The sequence below is a fragment of the Pinus tabuliformis genome, chromosome 2_1 (genome assembly GCF_031772625.1).
Source record: "Pinus tabuliformis cultivar Carrire ecotype Pingquan chromosome 2_1, CPIR1, whole genome shotgun sequence".
Lineage (NCBI taxonomy): Eukaryota > Viridiplantae > Streptophyta > Pinopsida > Pinales > Pinaceae > Pinus > Pinus tabuliformis.
In genome coordinates this window covers 247515138-247533888 of record NC_142299.1, presented here as the reverse complement: position 1 = coordinate 247533888, position 18751 = coordinate 247515138, and the positions used below count along the sequence as shown (strand labels likewise).

Genomic DNA, 18751 nt, shown 5'->3' with positions numbered 1-18751 from the left:
AGAACCTAATCAAGAAAAGTAAAAGGTTTGTCTCATTGTTCATTATATTTTGATAGTTGTTTGATGAAGAGAATACTATAATAATCAAGCTAAAGAAGAACCTAATCAAGAAAAGTAAAAGGTATTCACAAGCAATTATCATAAGCTTGAAATCACCTATAATGCTGCCCCTAGATTTCTCGACATGGTATTAGAGCTAAGGTGACAAGTCAAGGTAGTGCAGCTTAATAAAGGACATTCAAGGACTGAAGTTCTAGAAAAATCATCAAGGGCTTCAGTCATCAAGAAGGACCTCTCATCTCAAAAGCTTTACAAGGTCAAGGATTACAATGTCATTTTGAAGGAAGTCAACAAGAAGAAGATCTCAAAAACCCTAGCTCATTCAAGAAAAGAGTCTACACTAGAAGCATTCTTGGGAACCTTGCTCAAATCATCATCTCAAGGAAGAAGATCTCAAAAGACCCTTATCTCTACTCAAATAGAAGATTGAAGCATCTTGAAGTATACTCATCCAAAGGAAGCAAGAAAGGAGTTGTTGGCATCATCAAGAAATCAAGATCTCCCTCTCTTTAAGACAATAATCACTATTTGAAGGAAGACATCTTCAAGAAGAAATCTCCCATTCTCTATATCATCATCAAAATCAAGCAAGAAGCAAGTTGAAGATATTGTCATCAAGGAATATCTTCACAAGTAAGTATCTTTATGTCCACATCTGAATCTATAAAAATGTCTTTTTGCAAGGAGAGCAACAAGTTGGTTGGGTCTACAAACTTTCTTGCATGGAAGAAGAGGACTGATTTAATGCTCATAGAAAATGAAATTGTGGAACATGTTAAATGCTCAATCACAAAACCCTCAAGGGAAGAAGCTCAAGCTCTTGCAAAGTACATGAAAGGGGAGGTAAGGGCTCAAAGGATTCTCATAAAGTCCATCAAGGATCCCCTCATTCCCTATATATCAAAACTAGAAACATTAAAATAAATATATGGCAAAATTGTAGAATTGTTCTTCGTAAGCACTACAGGAGAAGTGATCTCGTTAAGGCAAGAACTCTACAAGATGAAGATATCAAAAGAAGGAATAGCCTCATACTTTGAGGGTGTCAGAAATAAGAGACCAACTCCAAGAGTTGGGAGAAATAATGTCTGACAAGGAAATGACTACCGTAGTGTTCAATCCACTGCCAGAGGGATGGGGCAACTTCACATCAAGCATATATGAATACGGATTAGGGCTCCTTTGACTGCGGCCAAATCTCCCTTCAACTGCGGCTAGATCTCTTCTCAAGACTGCTGCTAGGGCTCTCTCTTTAACTATGGCTAGGGAACATTTGAAGATTGCTTCTAGGGCTCTCTTAGATGACTCTTTCCACTACGTCTTCCTTGAGAGAAGACAAACCCAAACAAGTGGAGAGAGATCATGAGATGTTGTGTGTCTCAAATGACTTGAGGTCTCCTCTATTTAAATGCAACGTTGAGGTTGAGCTGGGGGTAATTTGCTTGCTGGCCGACCTTGACAAATTGTCAATAATACAAATAAATTCATATCTCCATAAATACATGTCAGAATTGGATGATCTTTAGATCAATCTTACACCTCTCGGAGAGAGGAATCCAAGAAAACTAGCAGCTGCCATAAATAAGGTGACCCATATGGAGTGGTCCTAGTTGCCAATTTTAACAAGATGGGACAAGAATTGCACACCTTTACATTGTTTGGCTCGCTCATTGAACCCAAAATACCAATGTTGGAAAAATTGTTATCGGGATTAAATCGGCGAGGGGAAAAATCGGAAAAAATCATAAAAATCGGGAAAAAATCAGTGAAAATGGGGAAAAAATCGTAAAATACAAAAATATTCATTTTTTCTCAAATTTTTTAATATCTAAAGCATCTACAACATAAAATAAATACATTGACACATAAATATGATAAAAGAACTAATATATAAGATGTGTAATATCATTTCTAGTGCTACATCGCACATAACGGTGAATCATGTCCTGAATAGTAAGTCTTGACTCCTGAGTCCCAACTGAGCCTCAAAATATCAGCAAAAAATATAATAATGTATCTCATATCATGAGTCATAATGTCATCTACAATGAAATTGTTAGTCCTCACAATCTCCTAGGCTGAAAAGGAAATCGACAAGGGTAACCTCAAACCACTTCAGCTCAGTAGCTAGCCCTACTGAGCATGAGAGGGATCTCTCTAAGTCTCTTATCAATGATATGACTTTAAAGAAAATGAATTTTAGGCTAGATATGTGTATTTGTTTGTGAAAATTTGGTTTTTTAAGGATTTGCTGAACTTAGGGTTTGGAGCCACAAGTAGGTCTAGGCTGTGGGAATACAGGAGCAAACATAAGAAGGAGCTAGATGTCAGAAGCCATGGTGTAATTTGAGTATTTTTCAGTGTAGTATAGAGGATATAGTGTGGAAGAAACTAATGAGCATAAATAAACATGATTTCATTAGCTTAGGAAGACAAAACACATAACCATGAAAACTAGATAGCAGAGCTTGAAAAAAAGAATTCTGAGTATTTTATTACAAGGCATTCATAGAAAGTGTAGATAAAGATGTTTAGACCATGAGAAAACAAAAAGAATGAAGTACAAGCACCATGAACTCACTGGGCTAGAGTTCCTTGAAAATAGCTGGAACCTGTATCTGTATTAGCTGAAAGATGATTACAATGCAAGCGTCCTTCACAAAAAGTTCAACCCTCTTCTCCCGAGGAGAAATGATACATATAGACTCTCCTAGACCACTTGCTCACCTTCAGGAGTCGAATTCCTTGGTGGAGGAATGGACTCCAAGATTCTCTCAACCAACAGGTGAGAGCGGAAGGTGCAACTCAAACACCTCATGAAGAGTCTGTTTAAGAGTGTGCTTCTTTTATGAGGCCTAATAAACATCAAAAACAACCTATGATATACATTTATTCATGCCTACATCACCTAGCTTCGTAACTTGTGCCATTACAAAGAGAATCTTGACTTTGACCAAGTTTGACCTAAAACTAGAAATTTTACACAGTGAAATTTTACATTTGAAAACATGGAAAATGCAGAAGCGCAACGCCAACTTTGAGCTAATTTTCAGGTGCCTTCCAGGGGTCAAAATGCAAATATGAGAGAATGGTCAACTAGCCCTTCAAGTCTAGTTTCCAGAACAGTTTGAATTTCTGAATTTGGAGCACGGGAAGACCTTCAAAAATCCATTCTCCCAAGGTCACTCCAGAAGTGTAGCGCCTGTCAAAAAATGGTCAAGAATGCTAGTTTTTTTCCACTATTTTTCCTTTTTCTCCCAAAATATGCCACCTCTGCAAAATCTGGGTAAATATGTTTTTAGAGGATGCTAAGACCTTTCCAAAAATATAAACTTTTCTTCAAATGGATACCTGTTGGCGCTGCGCTTCTGGAAAGGCCAATTTTCTGAACTTAGACAAAAAATTCTCAAAAAACTCAAAATGCTCAGAATTGGCTCAAAATTGGAGGGAAGGTGTAAAAATGAGTTTGTTAAAGCTTCATGGATGCTTTAGCAAGCATCTCCAAGTTTCCCTCATCCTTTTGCTCTTTTTTGGTCTCCTTGAGCTTGTTTTTGAGCTGTTTCACTTTGACATTGGCAATCATGTTTTGAGCTTGATAATGATGTGCCATGTGTCTGAGCATTTGATTATCTCTATTTGCCTTCTCCAGGAGCTTTTCCAAATGTTCATTCACCCTGTTGAGCCAATATTCTTTATCTTGATGTACCTCAAGGGCAATCCTCTCTTCTAGGTCAAGGTCTTCATTGAGCAATATTTGTTTTTGTTCCTCTTGCAAAGCTTCCTTGAGACCTTTGGTTCTTGGTCTTTTCCTCTTTCCTTTACCTTTTGATCCTTTAGGCTGGCTTGATTCTATGATCTCCTTACCTTTTCCAACCTGTTGCAATAACTTGGTTTTTTCCTTTTCTAAGATAAACTCTTTTGCCTTGAGTTCACTGTTTTCTTGTTTAAGGAATGATATAATGAACTTGGCTCATTCCATGTTTATTTCCAACTCCTTGATTTGGTAGTCCTTGTCCCTGATGGTCTGCTTCATGATTGAAATCTCATCTTCCTCTTCTAGATCAATGATCTCTAATTCATGCTCAACTGTCTTCTTACCCTTTGCTGTTGATGCCTGCTTTGTCGATGAAGAAGGCTTGGCCCCTTTCTCTTTGTGAGAATAAAACACAAGCCTATACCCTTTCTTATACACTTTGGTGACCTTTAGCCTAGGTAGCTGAATCTTCTCTGCTGGTTTGCTAGATGACCCCATTTCTGTTTGTTGTTTTGGTGCAGTTGTGGACTGAGATGCCGCATTTTCCTCATGCCATTTTAGAGCTGTTTTTAAGAAGGCTTCCCAAGCCATACCCCTCTCTGCCAACTGATGAAGGACAATGGTTTTGATGAGATTATGATGGAACAAGCTTGGAGAGTGCTCTTTGTCCTTCAACTGTATCTTCTCAAACATTTTTGAAATACTCCTGAACAAGTAATTGCACATGTTGAGTGGCTTTTGAGATGTGAAGTGCATCAAGAGGTGAATGTGATATGCATACAACCTTGAGAATATACCTTCACAGGTAAAGAACCTCATGATGGTCTTCATTAAAGGAGCATACTTCTCAAGCAAATATCTGAAAGGCATAAGGTGAGTATGTGTGTCTTTGTATGGAGTCTTTAAGAAGGGCTTGTAGTTTTCAAGATCTAGATTCATTCCTTTGAACTAGTATTCGCCATTGTCTGGTAAACTAGTTGCTAGTGAGATGGAGGCCATTGAGAAGCTAAACTCAATACCAACAATGACAACAATCTCCCCTTTCAAGTGTGTAGCCACCCAATCTGTCAGCTGCTCATAAAACCTTGCTTCACTTACTCTTTTGCAAAATTCCAAATAGTGAACATCTTCAAAACATTGTTTGATGAAAGGATATGAGTTGATCTGATTGCAATCTGATGGTTCATATCTGAGAATCCTCCCTCCTTTGTGTTGTCTCTTTCTCTCTGGTGAAGAATCAATCTCCATGATGACACAAAATCTTGTTCCTTAGCCTTAGAAAGCAATTAGACCAAGTTTGAAAGCAAGAGTTTTGAAATTTGGGAAAATTTGGGTGATTTTCGAGCACTCTTTCCTGCACCCAGCGCCAAAGCGCAGTTCAGTTCTCCTACGCATAGTGCCAAAGAGCAACACAGTTCTCCTATGCGCAGCCCCTGCTTCAAAAGCGCAACGCAATGTATCTATGCGCATCACCTGCAATTTTTGACCAAATTCTCCTAGGGAAATGGATTTGTTGCTTTTTTAAGCGAGTGAGCTCAATGATGAAGAGTGAATGAGAGATGAATGAAAAGGTATTTGAGTCATTTTGAGTTTATATAGGGGTAATCTCTTCACATTTTTCAAAAAGAGAAAAGAAACTAATCTTCTTTTGTGAACTGATTTCACTTTTTTGAAGGCAGCTTGTACCTTGCCTTTGGAAATGTGCTTTTTGCATCTCCTAAGTGCTGGTGCTTTCTTCATCTGAAACTTTTGATGTAATGAAAATGTGAATGAATCATGTTTCAACTCTTGAACTCTTTGCTTTGTCAAGTTTGACTTATTTCTGACTTTTTTATGGAAATGGTGGACCTTGAGGACCCTTATGACCTAATGGATGACTTAAGACCTAATGGAATGATGATGATGACTTGACCAATTTTCATGGTGTATGACAAGCAATCAGCGTGAGTGAAAATTTTAGACAATGACTCTATCTTGGACTGACCATGCAATGACCAAATTTGCTATGTAAACCTAGTAACAAAAAAATTTGATGATAGAAGCCTGAAAAGATCATGGTAAAAGCAATTTTTTGATCCAGGGGACAGGCTAACAAGATTGACACTAACAAAAATGAACCAAATAACTAATACTACTGATTTCCTCTGCCCCTCTTGCGAGAAAATGTAATAGCTTCCCTTTCCCTCTAGATGTAGTTGCCGGTGGAGTTGGCAGTGGACTTTGTTGTGCTCTAGAAGATGAAGAACTAGGAACTATAGGAGGTAGACCACGTCCTCTACTGGATGTAGGGGTAGCCTGGGTAGGTGGTGTCACCTCCTCCTCCTGTTGCTCCTCTTCCTCCTCCTCCTCCTCCTCCTCCTCCTCCTCCTCCTCCTCCTCCCCCTCTACGCCTAACACTTCCTCTTGCTCTAACCAATCATCGACAGACTCCATGAGAGGCCTTTTGGCCTCAACCCTCCATGCAGCATTGGTGTCAATCCCATCCAATGAGATGGCCTCCATATCAGGTATCCTCTCAAGTTGCTTCATCCACAATCGAATATTGTAGTAGACGTAGACCATGTCATTAAGTCGCTGGGTCTCCAACCTGCACAAAGATCATAAATTAATAATTATAAATAAATATTATTTAATGAATTCAAAAAATTAATTGGAAATTTGGAATATTTTAAGTTTTAAGTTTAACTTGTTGCGCTTCTTGTTGTGTATTTTTTCAAATACATTCCAGTTGCGCTCGCACCCTGAGGAGCTACATGTTTGGCTGAGGATTCGAATGGCAAGCTTTTGCAGATGGGGTACTCTGGCACCATAGCGAGTCCACCATGCATATACAACATAAATACAAATAAGATAAACATAAGAAAAAATGAAATTTGAAAGTTGAAGCAAAGTATGAAGTTATGAACTTGAAGAGACAATGAAATTTGAAACAAACTAAAAAATACCTGGCATTGTAGTCTTCCTATCAACCACAACGATCTCAAAGCCAAATGTACCATGGTGTCACCTCCTCTTCCTCCTCCCCCTCTACGCCTTCCACTACCTCTTGCTCTAACCAATCATCGACAGACTCCATGGGAGGCCTCTCGGCCTCAACTCTCCATGCAGCAGTGGTGTCAATCCCATCCAATGAGTGGCCTCCATATCAAGTATCTTCTCAAGTTGCTTCACCCACGATCGAAGATTGTAGTAGACGTAGACCATGTCATTAAGTCGTTGGGTCTCCAACCTGTACAAAGATCATAAAATAATAATTATAAAAAAAATATTATTTAATGAATTCAAAAAATCAATTCGAAATATGGAATATTTTAAGTTTTAAGTTTAACTTGTTGCGCTTCTTGTTGTGTATTTTTTCAAATACACTCAGTTGTGCTCGCATCTTGAAGAGCTACATATTTGGCTGAGGATTCGAATGGCAAGCGTTCGTAGATGGGATACTCTGGCACCATAGCGAGTCCACCATGCATCTACAACAAAAATACAAATAAGATAAACATAAGAAAAAAAATGAAATTTGAAAGTTGAAGCAAAGTATGAAGTTATGAACTTGAAGAGACAATAAAATTTGAAACAAACTAAAAAATACCTGGCATTGTAGTCTTCCTATCAACCACAACCATCTCAAATCCAAATGTGCCACCTGCCATCCTGTATATCTCCATTTCTTTGGAGATTTCTGCATGTTTTGTTAGAGATCACACCATCCTCTAAACATAGGTTAAGAATCCATCCATGATCTTAGCATCAAATAAGAGCCCACATGGGTAAGAAAACGTGGGGTTCAGGTAGATCCCTGCATCATGAATGGGACAATGGAGTGTGTTGTTCCATTGTTCATTAATCACTTCCCATAGGAGGAGTTGTTTCTGAAACCCCTCATCTCCCTTATCATCATAGTAGGCTCGAATGGATTCTTTGGCCCTGTCCATGGCCTCATACAAATAGTCCATTGCGGGCTTCTCACCATCAACTAATTGAAGAACCTTTACCAAAGGTTTAGTAATGGTGTACACCTCTTGCACTCCTGCCCAAAAGTCTTCCTGGTATGAAACTAATCTGCATATGGCCTCTCCCTCTGGTTTGTGGCTCATTGTCAAAGCACGCCACTCCTCTGAAAGAAACATTCTCTTCACATCCCACATAGAATTCAAGAGGGATTGAAGAGATATGAAATTGGTGGCAAACCGTGTAATGGCGGGGCGCACCAACTCCTTGTTGTTGGTGAATTTTCTCATCAAGCTAAGCACAGATGCATGATTATATATAAATTTTGTAATGTTTTTTTATGAGTCAACAATATCTTTGACAAAGGAAATTTTTCCTATGTCTTCCAACATCAAATCAATACAATGTGCAGCACAAGGTGTCCAAAATAAAGTAGGATGCCTCTCCATAAGCATCCTGTCAGTAATAACATAATTTGCAGCATTGTCCGTTATGACTTGGACAACATGTTCTACACCCACCTCCAAAATAAATACATCCAACATATCACATAATAATTTTGCATCTTTGATATGTGAAGATGCATCAACAGATTTCATAAACATTGTCCCTTTGGGACAACTAACCAAGAAGTTTATAAGGGTTCTCCCCTTTTGGTCGGTCCAACCATCTGACATCACAGTGCATCCTGTTTGTGCCCATGATGCCTTAAACTCCTCCAATTTTTTGGTGCAGTCAACCTTTTCATCTTGAAGAATGCGGCCTCTAAAGTCATCATAAGAAGAGATTTTGTACCCTGGGCCAACAACTGCAATAACATCAACAACAGGCTGGAAAAATGGATTATTCCTTGCAACGCTGAAAGGAATATCACTCCAAAGGAGAAACTTGCCCAACAACTTGTCAGCTTGTTCTTTCTCATTTTTTTTAAGCATTGAAGTGATAGATGGTTGTGAACTAGGCATGGTTCTAGGAACAAAAAATGATGAGGCAACTATAGGGTTGGTTGTAGACATTGACGCTGAAGTAGAATCAGTGCCACTTCCATATTCACCTCCTAACACCCTCCCTGCTAGTTGCTTTTTCAGATCTGCTTTGGCCACTTTCTCTTGCTCTAATTCTTCCAATGATCTCATGGCTCTTCGGATGATTTCCACATTTGTATTGTTGCAAGGCCCTACATCATGTCCAGGGATTTGTGCAAGGTGATACTTCAATCTATAAACCCCCTCTGACATATGCTGCCCACACAACTTGCAAGACAAGTTCAATCTATCAAACCCTCCATCAAGTTCACTAAATTCCCATAGAGGGTCCAATTTCCTTGGCATGTTTGTAACTTGGTTGAACTCTTGAGTTTTAATGTAAGATGAAGTTTGAACTTTGAAGCTGAACCTATGACACAATAAGAATTGCAAGTTACAAAAATAAAATAAAAATTACATACATGACACAACACATTGAATTTTTGACAAACAAACAAAAAGACTTCAACTCAATCCAAAATGAACTCCCTCCACTCTATGCAACATAAACGAAAAAAAACCACCATCAAATCCACTAAAAAATAATTGATAATCAATGGGTGATATAAGCCCAAGTAAAAACAAGAAAGAAACCAAAACAAAATGGCCAAATTTGGTGCCCATACCTGGAAACCACGGTTTGCCAAAGAAATTTGATCCAAAGACGAAGTTCTCTTGCTTGGGATGTTAAAATCTCCAGGGTTCCTCCTCCTCTGCCCTAGTAGACGCTTTCCAGGCTTTCTCTCCTCCTCAGCTCTCAAACCACGTTGTTGTCTGTTCAAAATGACAAAAAAAATCGTTTTTTCCCTTATAAAATGCGCTCCAAGAGCCTGGCGATTATTTCCTATCGAATCGCGATTTTTTCAACAATGTTTTTTGAAAAAAAAAGTTCGTAATACTCAGGCGATTTTATTGGCGAAATGAAAAAGTCGCGATTTTTTGATGTTATTGCGATTATTTCGCGATTTTCGCAACATTGCAAAATACTATAGCCATGAGTGGCTGAATGGTGGACCTTCCCGCAGATTCCCTCACATGGATGGTGAAATCTCACAGGGGAGGAAAGATGCATGTAAGTGGGTTTTTCAGGATAGAGTATCCCTTGATGAGGTGGAGGACGACTTTGCAGAGTTTTCCACTGGCACTGGTCGCTTTGTAGGGTATGATCTAATTAGAGACAGGGGGGCTAAGAAGCCCTATTATTGGTGGGCAAATCATGGGGCAACAAGCTCTCCTGTACAACATGAGGCTCCTCTCTTAGGTGACTTCATCCTCTTGTTGCGAGAGGAATTGGAGCACATATGGGAATTTGTAGTGTTAAGAAGAGTAGGTTTGAGCAGTCCAGGGCAGAGACAATGGTGTATGTGCACACCAACCTTCGTCTTATTTATAGGCAAAGGGAAAGACAAAGATGTGAGATGTCTTTCCTGATGATATGGGTCTGGACCTATGTTGCAGGAATCGTAGGGTAGGAGGGTGTTTTCGTACGGAAACGAGTACGAAACGCTGAAACGCGTGTGGTACGACCGTGAACTGCGTTTCAGACCATACTGCCACGTTTCACGGCTGTATGACTCACGTTTAAGCTTTTTACTTGTGTTTTTTTTTTTTTTTAATTTTTATTTGTTTTCTAATTTATTTTTAGGTTATCCTAGTGACTTCTAGTTGCTTCTAGATGCCCGTCTAAAGTTATAAAAGTGAACTTTTGCCCTAGTGTTGATATGCAGTTCATCAGGAAGTTTGAGGCATATGCAATTCATGGTAATGTAAATTTTTTAAAGTAAAAGGATGAAAATGAAAAATAAAGAAGAATATCACTTTCCTTTATTTTTCATTTTCATCCTTTTACTTAAATTTTTAACATTACCATGAAATGACTCAGGATGTTTGAGAGTGGTTTCGCTTTCATTGGATTTCATATGGAAAAAGTATAATTTTAGGTTTCACCCAAAATCCAGCAGACTTATCTGTTTTTCAGGATTTGAGGATTGGTGGGATTGCAATATTTCCATTGGATTTTATCATATGTACTAGGGTATGGAACTTGTATTTAATCAAGAGAACCAAGCCCTCTATGCAGGGAAGACTCCCAATAATCAAGAGCATGTAAGGTACTAGGGTTTGAAATTTGTATTTAATCAAGAGCATTAAGGTCGTTCGACTATGTAGGAGGAGACTCCCAATCAAGCATGAGACAAGAAATTAGAAATTTCTCGTGGCTGATTTTGGATATTTCTATTTTCATTATGTGATCATTCATGAGTAAATGTGATGTAAATTTAGAGACTTATAGTTTATGCATTGACAATTGACAATTTTATCATAATGTAATAAATTAGAATGTATCATATATGCTTTATGATTCCACATATTTCTTAAATGTCCTAATATATATATATATCTATATATATATATATATATATATATTCGCGTTTCCCCGTTTCCAAAATTTGGGGAGGTCGCGTTTCGTATCACTTCCCGTTTCGGAAACTCGTACCCATTTCCCCATTTCGTGCAACCTTGGTATTGAGTTGGCATTGGCCAACTTGGATCTCAATGATCCAGTGCTAGAGCTTGTCAGATTTGATGAGGGTGATAATGTAGAGGGGTTATCCTCCACACCAACAGATGCAAAGATGACTTTGGATACAGAGGAGGAGGATGCAACAGAGGAGAGCAGTGGTGACCATGATGATCAGGACATCGATGCTGATTTTGATGATGACTATGAGGATTGATGACTCATGAGTCATGAGCTACCTATTGCCTTGAGGCTTGTATACTTGTAGATTGTAGTTGTTTTGTATTTTCTATTTCTATTTTCCATTGGCATTGCACTATTTTTGTAACACATTTTGATTTTGATGACTTAATGAGAAAACTACAGTGTCTTTTTCTTACTATTTTGTCTTTCTCCTATTGGATCATTGATGAATTGAATACATATTATGATTTATCATTTATATCACAATTGTATTTGTATGCATAATGTTAATTTGTAAATCTTACATCTAGATGAAGATCTATGTTTGAAATCAATGAATTTGTATCATTAATGAGAATTTGTGTAAGAAATATCTAATTTTTAATATATATAAAATAAAATAATATATAACGTATCCGAACGTGTCTTGTTCCAAGGGGTCAACGTGTGCGTATTCGATACTTGAATCCACGTACTGTCAAATCCCGAATCCCCGTGTCAGGTGACTTTGACTGCAGGTCTGAAACTCTGTTGTTGGGGGGTGAAAATTTGTTGCTAGAGGTCGAAATTTTGGATAGTAGTTGCTAATGGGAAACTGTCACTTGGAGACTTTGACTGGGATCATCTATTGGAAGGAAGGGCTGACTTGGTGATTGGAGGAGGTCTTTGTCTAGGTCTAAAGGGTCTTGGATTGTCTCATCTTGATTTGAATTTACTAGTGGAAGAGTTGGATTGGGTTTTCTCGTTGGAGGGGTCCTGCCCTGGCTGAGTGCCTACATCTCGTGTCTCTTGTTCTTGTGGTTTTCATATAAATTTAATTTGGTAATTGCTTGATGAAAGATAAACTAATAAAGAAGCTAAAGAAGCCAACATAATTCACAAGCAATTATCAAGAAAGAGGAACGAAACCCTAATTCCTATAAGCACTGATTTCTCAACAACACCAATGCTCTATAAGCACCAACTTACAAAAATTGCACACTCCAACTTGTTAAGAAGACGAGGACACCAATACTTAGTGAGCATCAACTTACAATCATTGTAAGCTCCAACCTAGATAGTGATTGGAAGGTCCAACCTAAACTCAACCTTCAATACACTAGAACTTGGACTCTAAATCAGACCTAAGCTTGGCCTTCAAGACACCAGGACTTGGCCTTCAAACCAGGCTTGAACTAGACCTTCAAATAAAAGAACTCAACCTTGAAAATCGACCTTCATACAATAGAACTTGTCCCCTGAAACTTGGCCTTCAAACAACAATACTTTGCCTTGAAACTTTGCCTTCATAGGGACAAAACTTGACCCTCAAATCAAAATTGCAACTCAGCCTTAAGATAGGTTTGAAACTAAGCCACTTTGTAACACACCCCCTACTGTTCCTAGCCCCTAATAAGGGTAAAGGGAGGCAATTACCCTGATGACTCGACCTCCAATGTCCTGTTATAGAAATGGGTTCTAAATTTTAGATCTTTTTCAACTTTCTCAAACTTAAAATGGATAATATCGTTGTGTTCATCTCATTAAGACCTTTCCAACGATATAAAATTTGCTTCAATCGGACTCTTGAATCAAAAGATATGGCTGATCGAAGACTGGCCTATCAAGTCTTTCCACGTCATCTGACCTGCCATGTGGTCCCCATGTGGCTACACTAGTCACATGCCATCTCACCACTAGGTGGCAGATCTACCCAGCTGCTGACCCGATCATGTTGTGCCATATATTCCCCTTTCCATGGCTCGCAAGACCTCTTCGAATATATATATATATATATAGACATAGGATCGTGGGTCCCTCCATGGCCACATCACCCCGGGGATAAAATATAAGCGAGATTGCACCCAGTAGAGGCACCAAGGTTACGTCAACCATCTATCACTGGGGTGACGTGTCCTACCCCAGGTCACCACGTCACATTAACATCAACCTCCACTTGGCCTATCGAGTGTAGCCACGTCGCTCCTGGCCGTAATGCCGACCAACCTGGCCATGGTTTTCATGCTACCCTCTGCTCAGTAAAACAAAATTTCACGCTATAAATATATATGGGGTCCTCCGTTGGGTTATGCCAAATGCTGACGACCAGGCAGATGGCCCCACCATGCCACATTATCCCGGCAATAAAATCCCGACATAATTTGCATAGGCCTCCCTTTGAAATCTCCAGGGTAATTCTTCTGGCACTACAAACTTCCCGTCACTTGACGACTTGCTGAGATCCCCTTAGCGTTGGGACGTAGTGCTTGTTCACATGGGTGCATAAAGATTGAGCCCCCTTGCTCCTCCAGTCCCTGAACTTCCAGCCCCTGCACCATAGATGTGTATATGGTTTGGGATTTTCCACCCCATTCGTGCTCGGTTACGATGCTCTATCACGCATGGGCTTGTTGCGACTTGAGGGCCAAACCCCTTAATGCCTTGAGGGCTCAACCCCGCGCATCCATATATATATATATATATATATATATATATATATATATGTTGTGAAGCTCTTTGGAGTTATCCCTCCTGAGCTTACAGATGCTTTGCCCCAACCTGCTGTATATATATATATATATATATATACGTGTGTACAATTTACACACACACACACTCTCCTTCCTGAGCTTAGTAATGCTAAAACAAGGCTTGATAGCGAATCTTTTAACTACATAATAAAATTGATAGATATCTGTCCATTTATTCATATTAATCCCATTGGGTCAATTTCAAGCTCATAATAGCTCAGAGATCTATTGGTCTCTTGGATTAAGGATGAGCATCAAACCAAATCATGAACACATACAATAATTCATTCATTTATCCAAGAACCATATGGGAAATCAACAGAGATTGACAATAATGATTATGAGAATCAACCTCTCATTTCCACATAGGAAAAAGGCATCCCCTACTATTAATTTAGGCACATTAACAACACTGCAAACATAAACATGATATCCACATGCAATACAGTGAAAAGCTTCAGGCATTTAACTACATATGCATGACAACATTTCATATAAAGCTACAGGACATTCAAAGCATTTCAGCCAATAATTTCATATACCATCATTCCTACAACCATGCAACATTTTTTAGAGCCATACATTAAATTTCACAAGGAAATATTTAACTTCACAACTCTTAGCTAAATACATGCAAATACAATAAAGCCAATGGCCAAACTGAAGGTGGGACTTTGATTTTCCACCCAACCTTAGACTCACTGCAATCAGAATTACTTGCAGTAGTCAGCCCCAAGCCATATCCATGATCTAAGGGGAATTTCTTCAATTGTTTCAGTCGGAGGCCATACTCAGCTCAAAGAGGACAGGAATTCGACATAATATCAGGTGGTTTATTAGCTAGTCAAGCACAACAGAATTTCACTGTAATTGGTGGTTTATCAGCTATGTTAAGCACTTTATGAGTGGTTTATCTGCCCACAACAAGCACTGTGGGTGGTTTATCAGCCCTCTTTTAGCAAACACCCTTCTGCATTTGGTTTCTCAGCCCTAGCTAGCACCAATGAGTGGCTTTTCAACTGGTATTTTTTTTGGCAAACACTCATTCCCATTTCATCTTAAATCTCTTGCACTCCTGGTCTCAATTTTCTTGTTCAGGGAATTCTATTCCCTCAACTCATAGCTCTTTCTAACTTCCAACTTTCCACATGAGCTTCACCAAGAAGAGGTCAAACCTCAAGATTGCTGTGCAAATGGCTTTTGTATAATTTATCAAGGGTGCCTCTTCATGCTATTCTGGGAAGCTTCCTCTAATAATTTTTTTAGACAATTGCCCATAAATTAAACATTGGTGCCAACTAGCTCCATGCAGGCTTATTTTTCCTCTTCCTCCTTAGATCATGGATATGTGGTTCCACTCTTTAGGCCAATATACAAAAATGCATTTATTTATTTATCATCAAGTATCATTACATTACAAAAATCAGGGGGAAAACATACCAGGGGTGTCACACTCTATTGGGGCATAATTCAACCATTAAGAGAAGCCTAAAGCTCGACCTTCTCCTCACCAGATCTCATCCTACTTGGCCTCCAAAGTCACCTACACTTGACCCTAAAAAACAAACCTCAAATAAACCAAAAACGCTTTCCAAGAACAATTCCAAAAGCCCTTCAAAAGATGTGCCAAAACCATTCCACAGAAAGCTGCTTCAACTCGACTTCACTTTACTTCTTCTTGGTTCATGAGGTATGAACTTCAGACCTGCTCCTTCGCTCTCCTAAACACAAAACCAAATGCTCGAGTCAAGTGGTTAGAAATGCTCCCTCTCATGCCTATTTATATATCATTGTGAATGTTCAAAAATTCATTTCTCCTCAACTGTGAGGAGTTAGAAGGTGTGCCATATATCATTGGAAAGGTCACGAAATAAGCTTTCCACCCATATATCCCTATTCTCCCATTTGAGCTAGGCAATTGGAGTAAAAATACCTTCAAGGATAGGGTATCCAAATGGGGTGCGCTTGTACTTTGGTTGGGTCATCTTGAAAAATATTTCATATCTCCTCATTCCTATGGAATTAGAGGGGGTGTCATGTAATGTTGGAAAGGTTTCAGAATATGCTATTTGACTATGTAATTTCCTCTTTCATTTGGACAACCTTTGAGATTAATAATGACCATTTTCAAAAATTTTAAGGCTGTTTTTTATTCAATTTCTTGCTATGACACTTACCATGTGCATTTTAACATTGGAGTGAAATAAATTCTCTCCGTCATTACTACTGATAGGCATGAAACAATCCAGAACCTATTGTAATAAATGAGCTCCAAAACGTTCTCAAGCTTCAAAACAAACTGCTGCTAAGTAGTTTTGAAAACTTCCGATATATGTAGTTCCATAAATTTCCTGAATTTGGTTAGTGTTTTTCATATATTTTAAATACGCATGCTAACATAACGTTCGTGCTTTTATTAAAATGACATGTTTCAATTCTGTCATTTATGTATAGTTTCAATGCACCATTTGTTTTGATATTACTATGCACCTGTTAACATTGAAATGAAGAACATTTGCACAATGTCTAGATGTTTGGAGTCATCTAGAATCTATTAAAACGAATGACTGCTGGAGGATCTGTTTCAGTTGAAAATTAGAAAAAACTACAGGATCTCTAATAGAAAACTGTTAATTTGTTGAACAAGCTACTATTGATGCAGTTTTATCAAATTTGATCGTGCTTAGTATTTCCATATATTTTCCCTTTTGCTTGGTATCATAATGTTAAAACTTGATAAGCTATGCCGTCATAGTTTGTGGTTAGTATTCTTTGAAAGACATCTATTGGACTTCTTGAAACCATTTTGTAAGCTTTGTTACTAGTAAACCTTGCAATTCATATGGAAAAATTCCCAGCGAAATGAAGGTTAAAGATATGGTCATGCGATCTAAGTTTAGGAAATACATGGGCAATTGAGAATTAATTTTGGCATTGGAATTTGGAAATTGCATTTGTAATCATGGTGCTCATTGTTGTTATTACAGTAATCAAGATGCCGGGTGTTAAGAGAGCATTGGCTATTCCTGAGATACCTGTGCCACCAAAGGCACCCACAACTCTTGCTGGATCTATCACAACAACTGAGAAAGGGCCACCATCATCTTCTCTTGTCCATCAACGCATGAGAGCACTAGAGAGAACTGTAAAGGCAAGAAGGCATGGCAAGAAGAGATGAAGTTGAATCTTTTGAGGCAGACCTATTTATTTTCTGGTGATTTTCGGCTAAGAAGATTTGACTTTTTTTCTAACTTCTCATTTAGTCTATTATAAGCCAAGTTTAAATATTCATTTGCAGTTTTGGCCTTGGCAAAATTTGAGCATGTTATGTAACTTACAGTCATGCCGGCATCATAAATTTTATTGAGGCCTGTTGGTCAAAGCTTGAGGCTCTACTCTCCCTTCCAACCTACATGATGCATACAAGTGCATAAATTTGACAATGTAACAATCTCTACATGTTTTTGCACTGCCTTCAAATTGTTCCCATTCAGTTCGCAATAAGATGTTCAAACCAAGACACAGGCATGGGTGATGCAAATAGAGTCCATGCTTTGTGGTATAGCATGACCTATTTTTTCATCATTTTTTTCAAAGTAGATTTTTGATATATAAAACGAAAGGATATAGCTCTAAAGGAGTTCTTTTCGTTTCCTCGAGGATAGTTTCCTCTTCTGCCCAAGTATTTTGAAGTTTTGACCAGCTTTTCGATCAGTGGTAATAGTGAGAAACAAAAATTATGTGTAAGAATTGTTGGCTGATGCTTCCATTGCTTTGTTCTAAGACTCTGTTTCATAAATTGATGTAGATTAATTTTTGTTGCTTCGCGTACCACCTACCTACCAACATACATTATGTCCTGGTGTACTCGCAAGGTTCTTTGGGTATGAACTCTTGACATTGAGAGAGGAACAATGCTTTTTTATTACTAGATTAAATCTCGTTGACTATGTGATGCATTGCTATGGTACTTTTTTGTAACAAGCTGATTGAATTTTAAGCCGAGTGGAAAAAATGAAGTGTGTGTTTTAAACTGAAAATTTGACTTGTAATAATGTCATTTATGGAAATGTTGAACAACGGGAACAATTTTCCCTTTTATTTGGATCAAGGTTGGGGACCTTCGGTTAGGAAGGATGTTCAACGCTCATACACTCAATCACCATCTTCGTGAGTTATGCATGACCGCCCTGCTTAAAGCAGTTTTCAGAATTTTCATTAACTTGGCTGTGCAAAAACATTTAATTATAAGAATCAAAATTCAACAGTTTAGTAATGATGCACATTTAAACAACGTAAGACTTGTTTGCAAATGTCTGTGATTCATCCATTGGACAATAATCACCAACGCATTACATTTTAGACAATTATAAAAGAAACAGGATTGACATTAATGGTGTTATAACCCTTATATAATAGGAATTTCATAATTATATTTTTTAAATGATAATGAATTTGAAAAATGATTCAGGATCTAAACACATCATAAACTGCCTTATGAAATATATTTCTAATCAATAATATGATAACTGTTCTGGCGCAATATCATTGTCAAGTGGAGGCCGTTATGTTGAAGTTATTGTAAATATTCTTGAATATGATTACCGACTATTGATTAATATATTTTTGGATAATATATGGTTTCGTAACATGGTCCTTTTTCAAGGCAGCTCCTGATCTTAAATAGTGTTATAAGGTCCTGAAATGTCTGATCTAAGCTAAAATAAGGGTCTTAAAGATCTTGCTTGAG

General features: G+C 38.2%; 1 protein-coding gene across 1 annotated transcript in view; it reads left to right on the top strand.

Moving 5' to 3' along the window:
• LOC149199619 (mitochondrial inner membrane protein OXA1-like) overlaps nt 1-18008 on the top strand; it is a 162294-nt gene extending 144286 nt beyond the window's left edge. The window contains exon 9 of the mRNA XM_089402507.1: nt 16989-18008. Within this exon, the coding sequence (XP_089258633.1) occupies nt 16989-17179 (191 nt within the window). The 3' untranslated portion in view covers nt 17180-18008. The remainder of the gene's footprint in view (nt 1-16988) is intronic.
• The last annotated feature ends 743 nt before the right edge of the window (nt 18009-18751 follow it).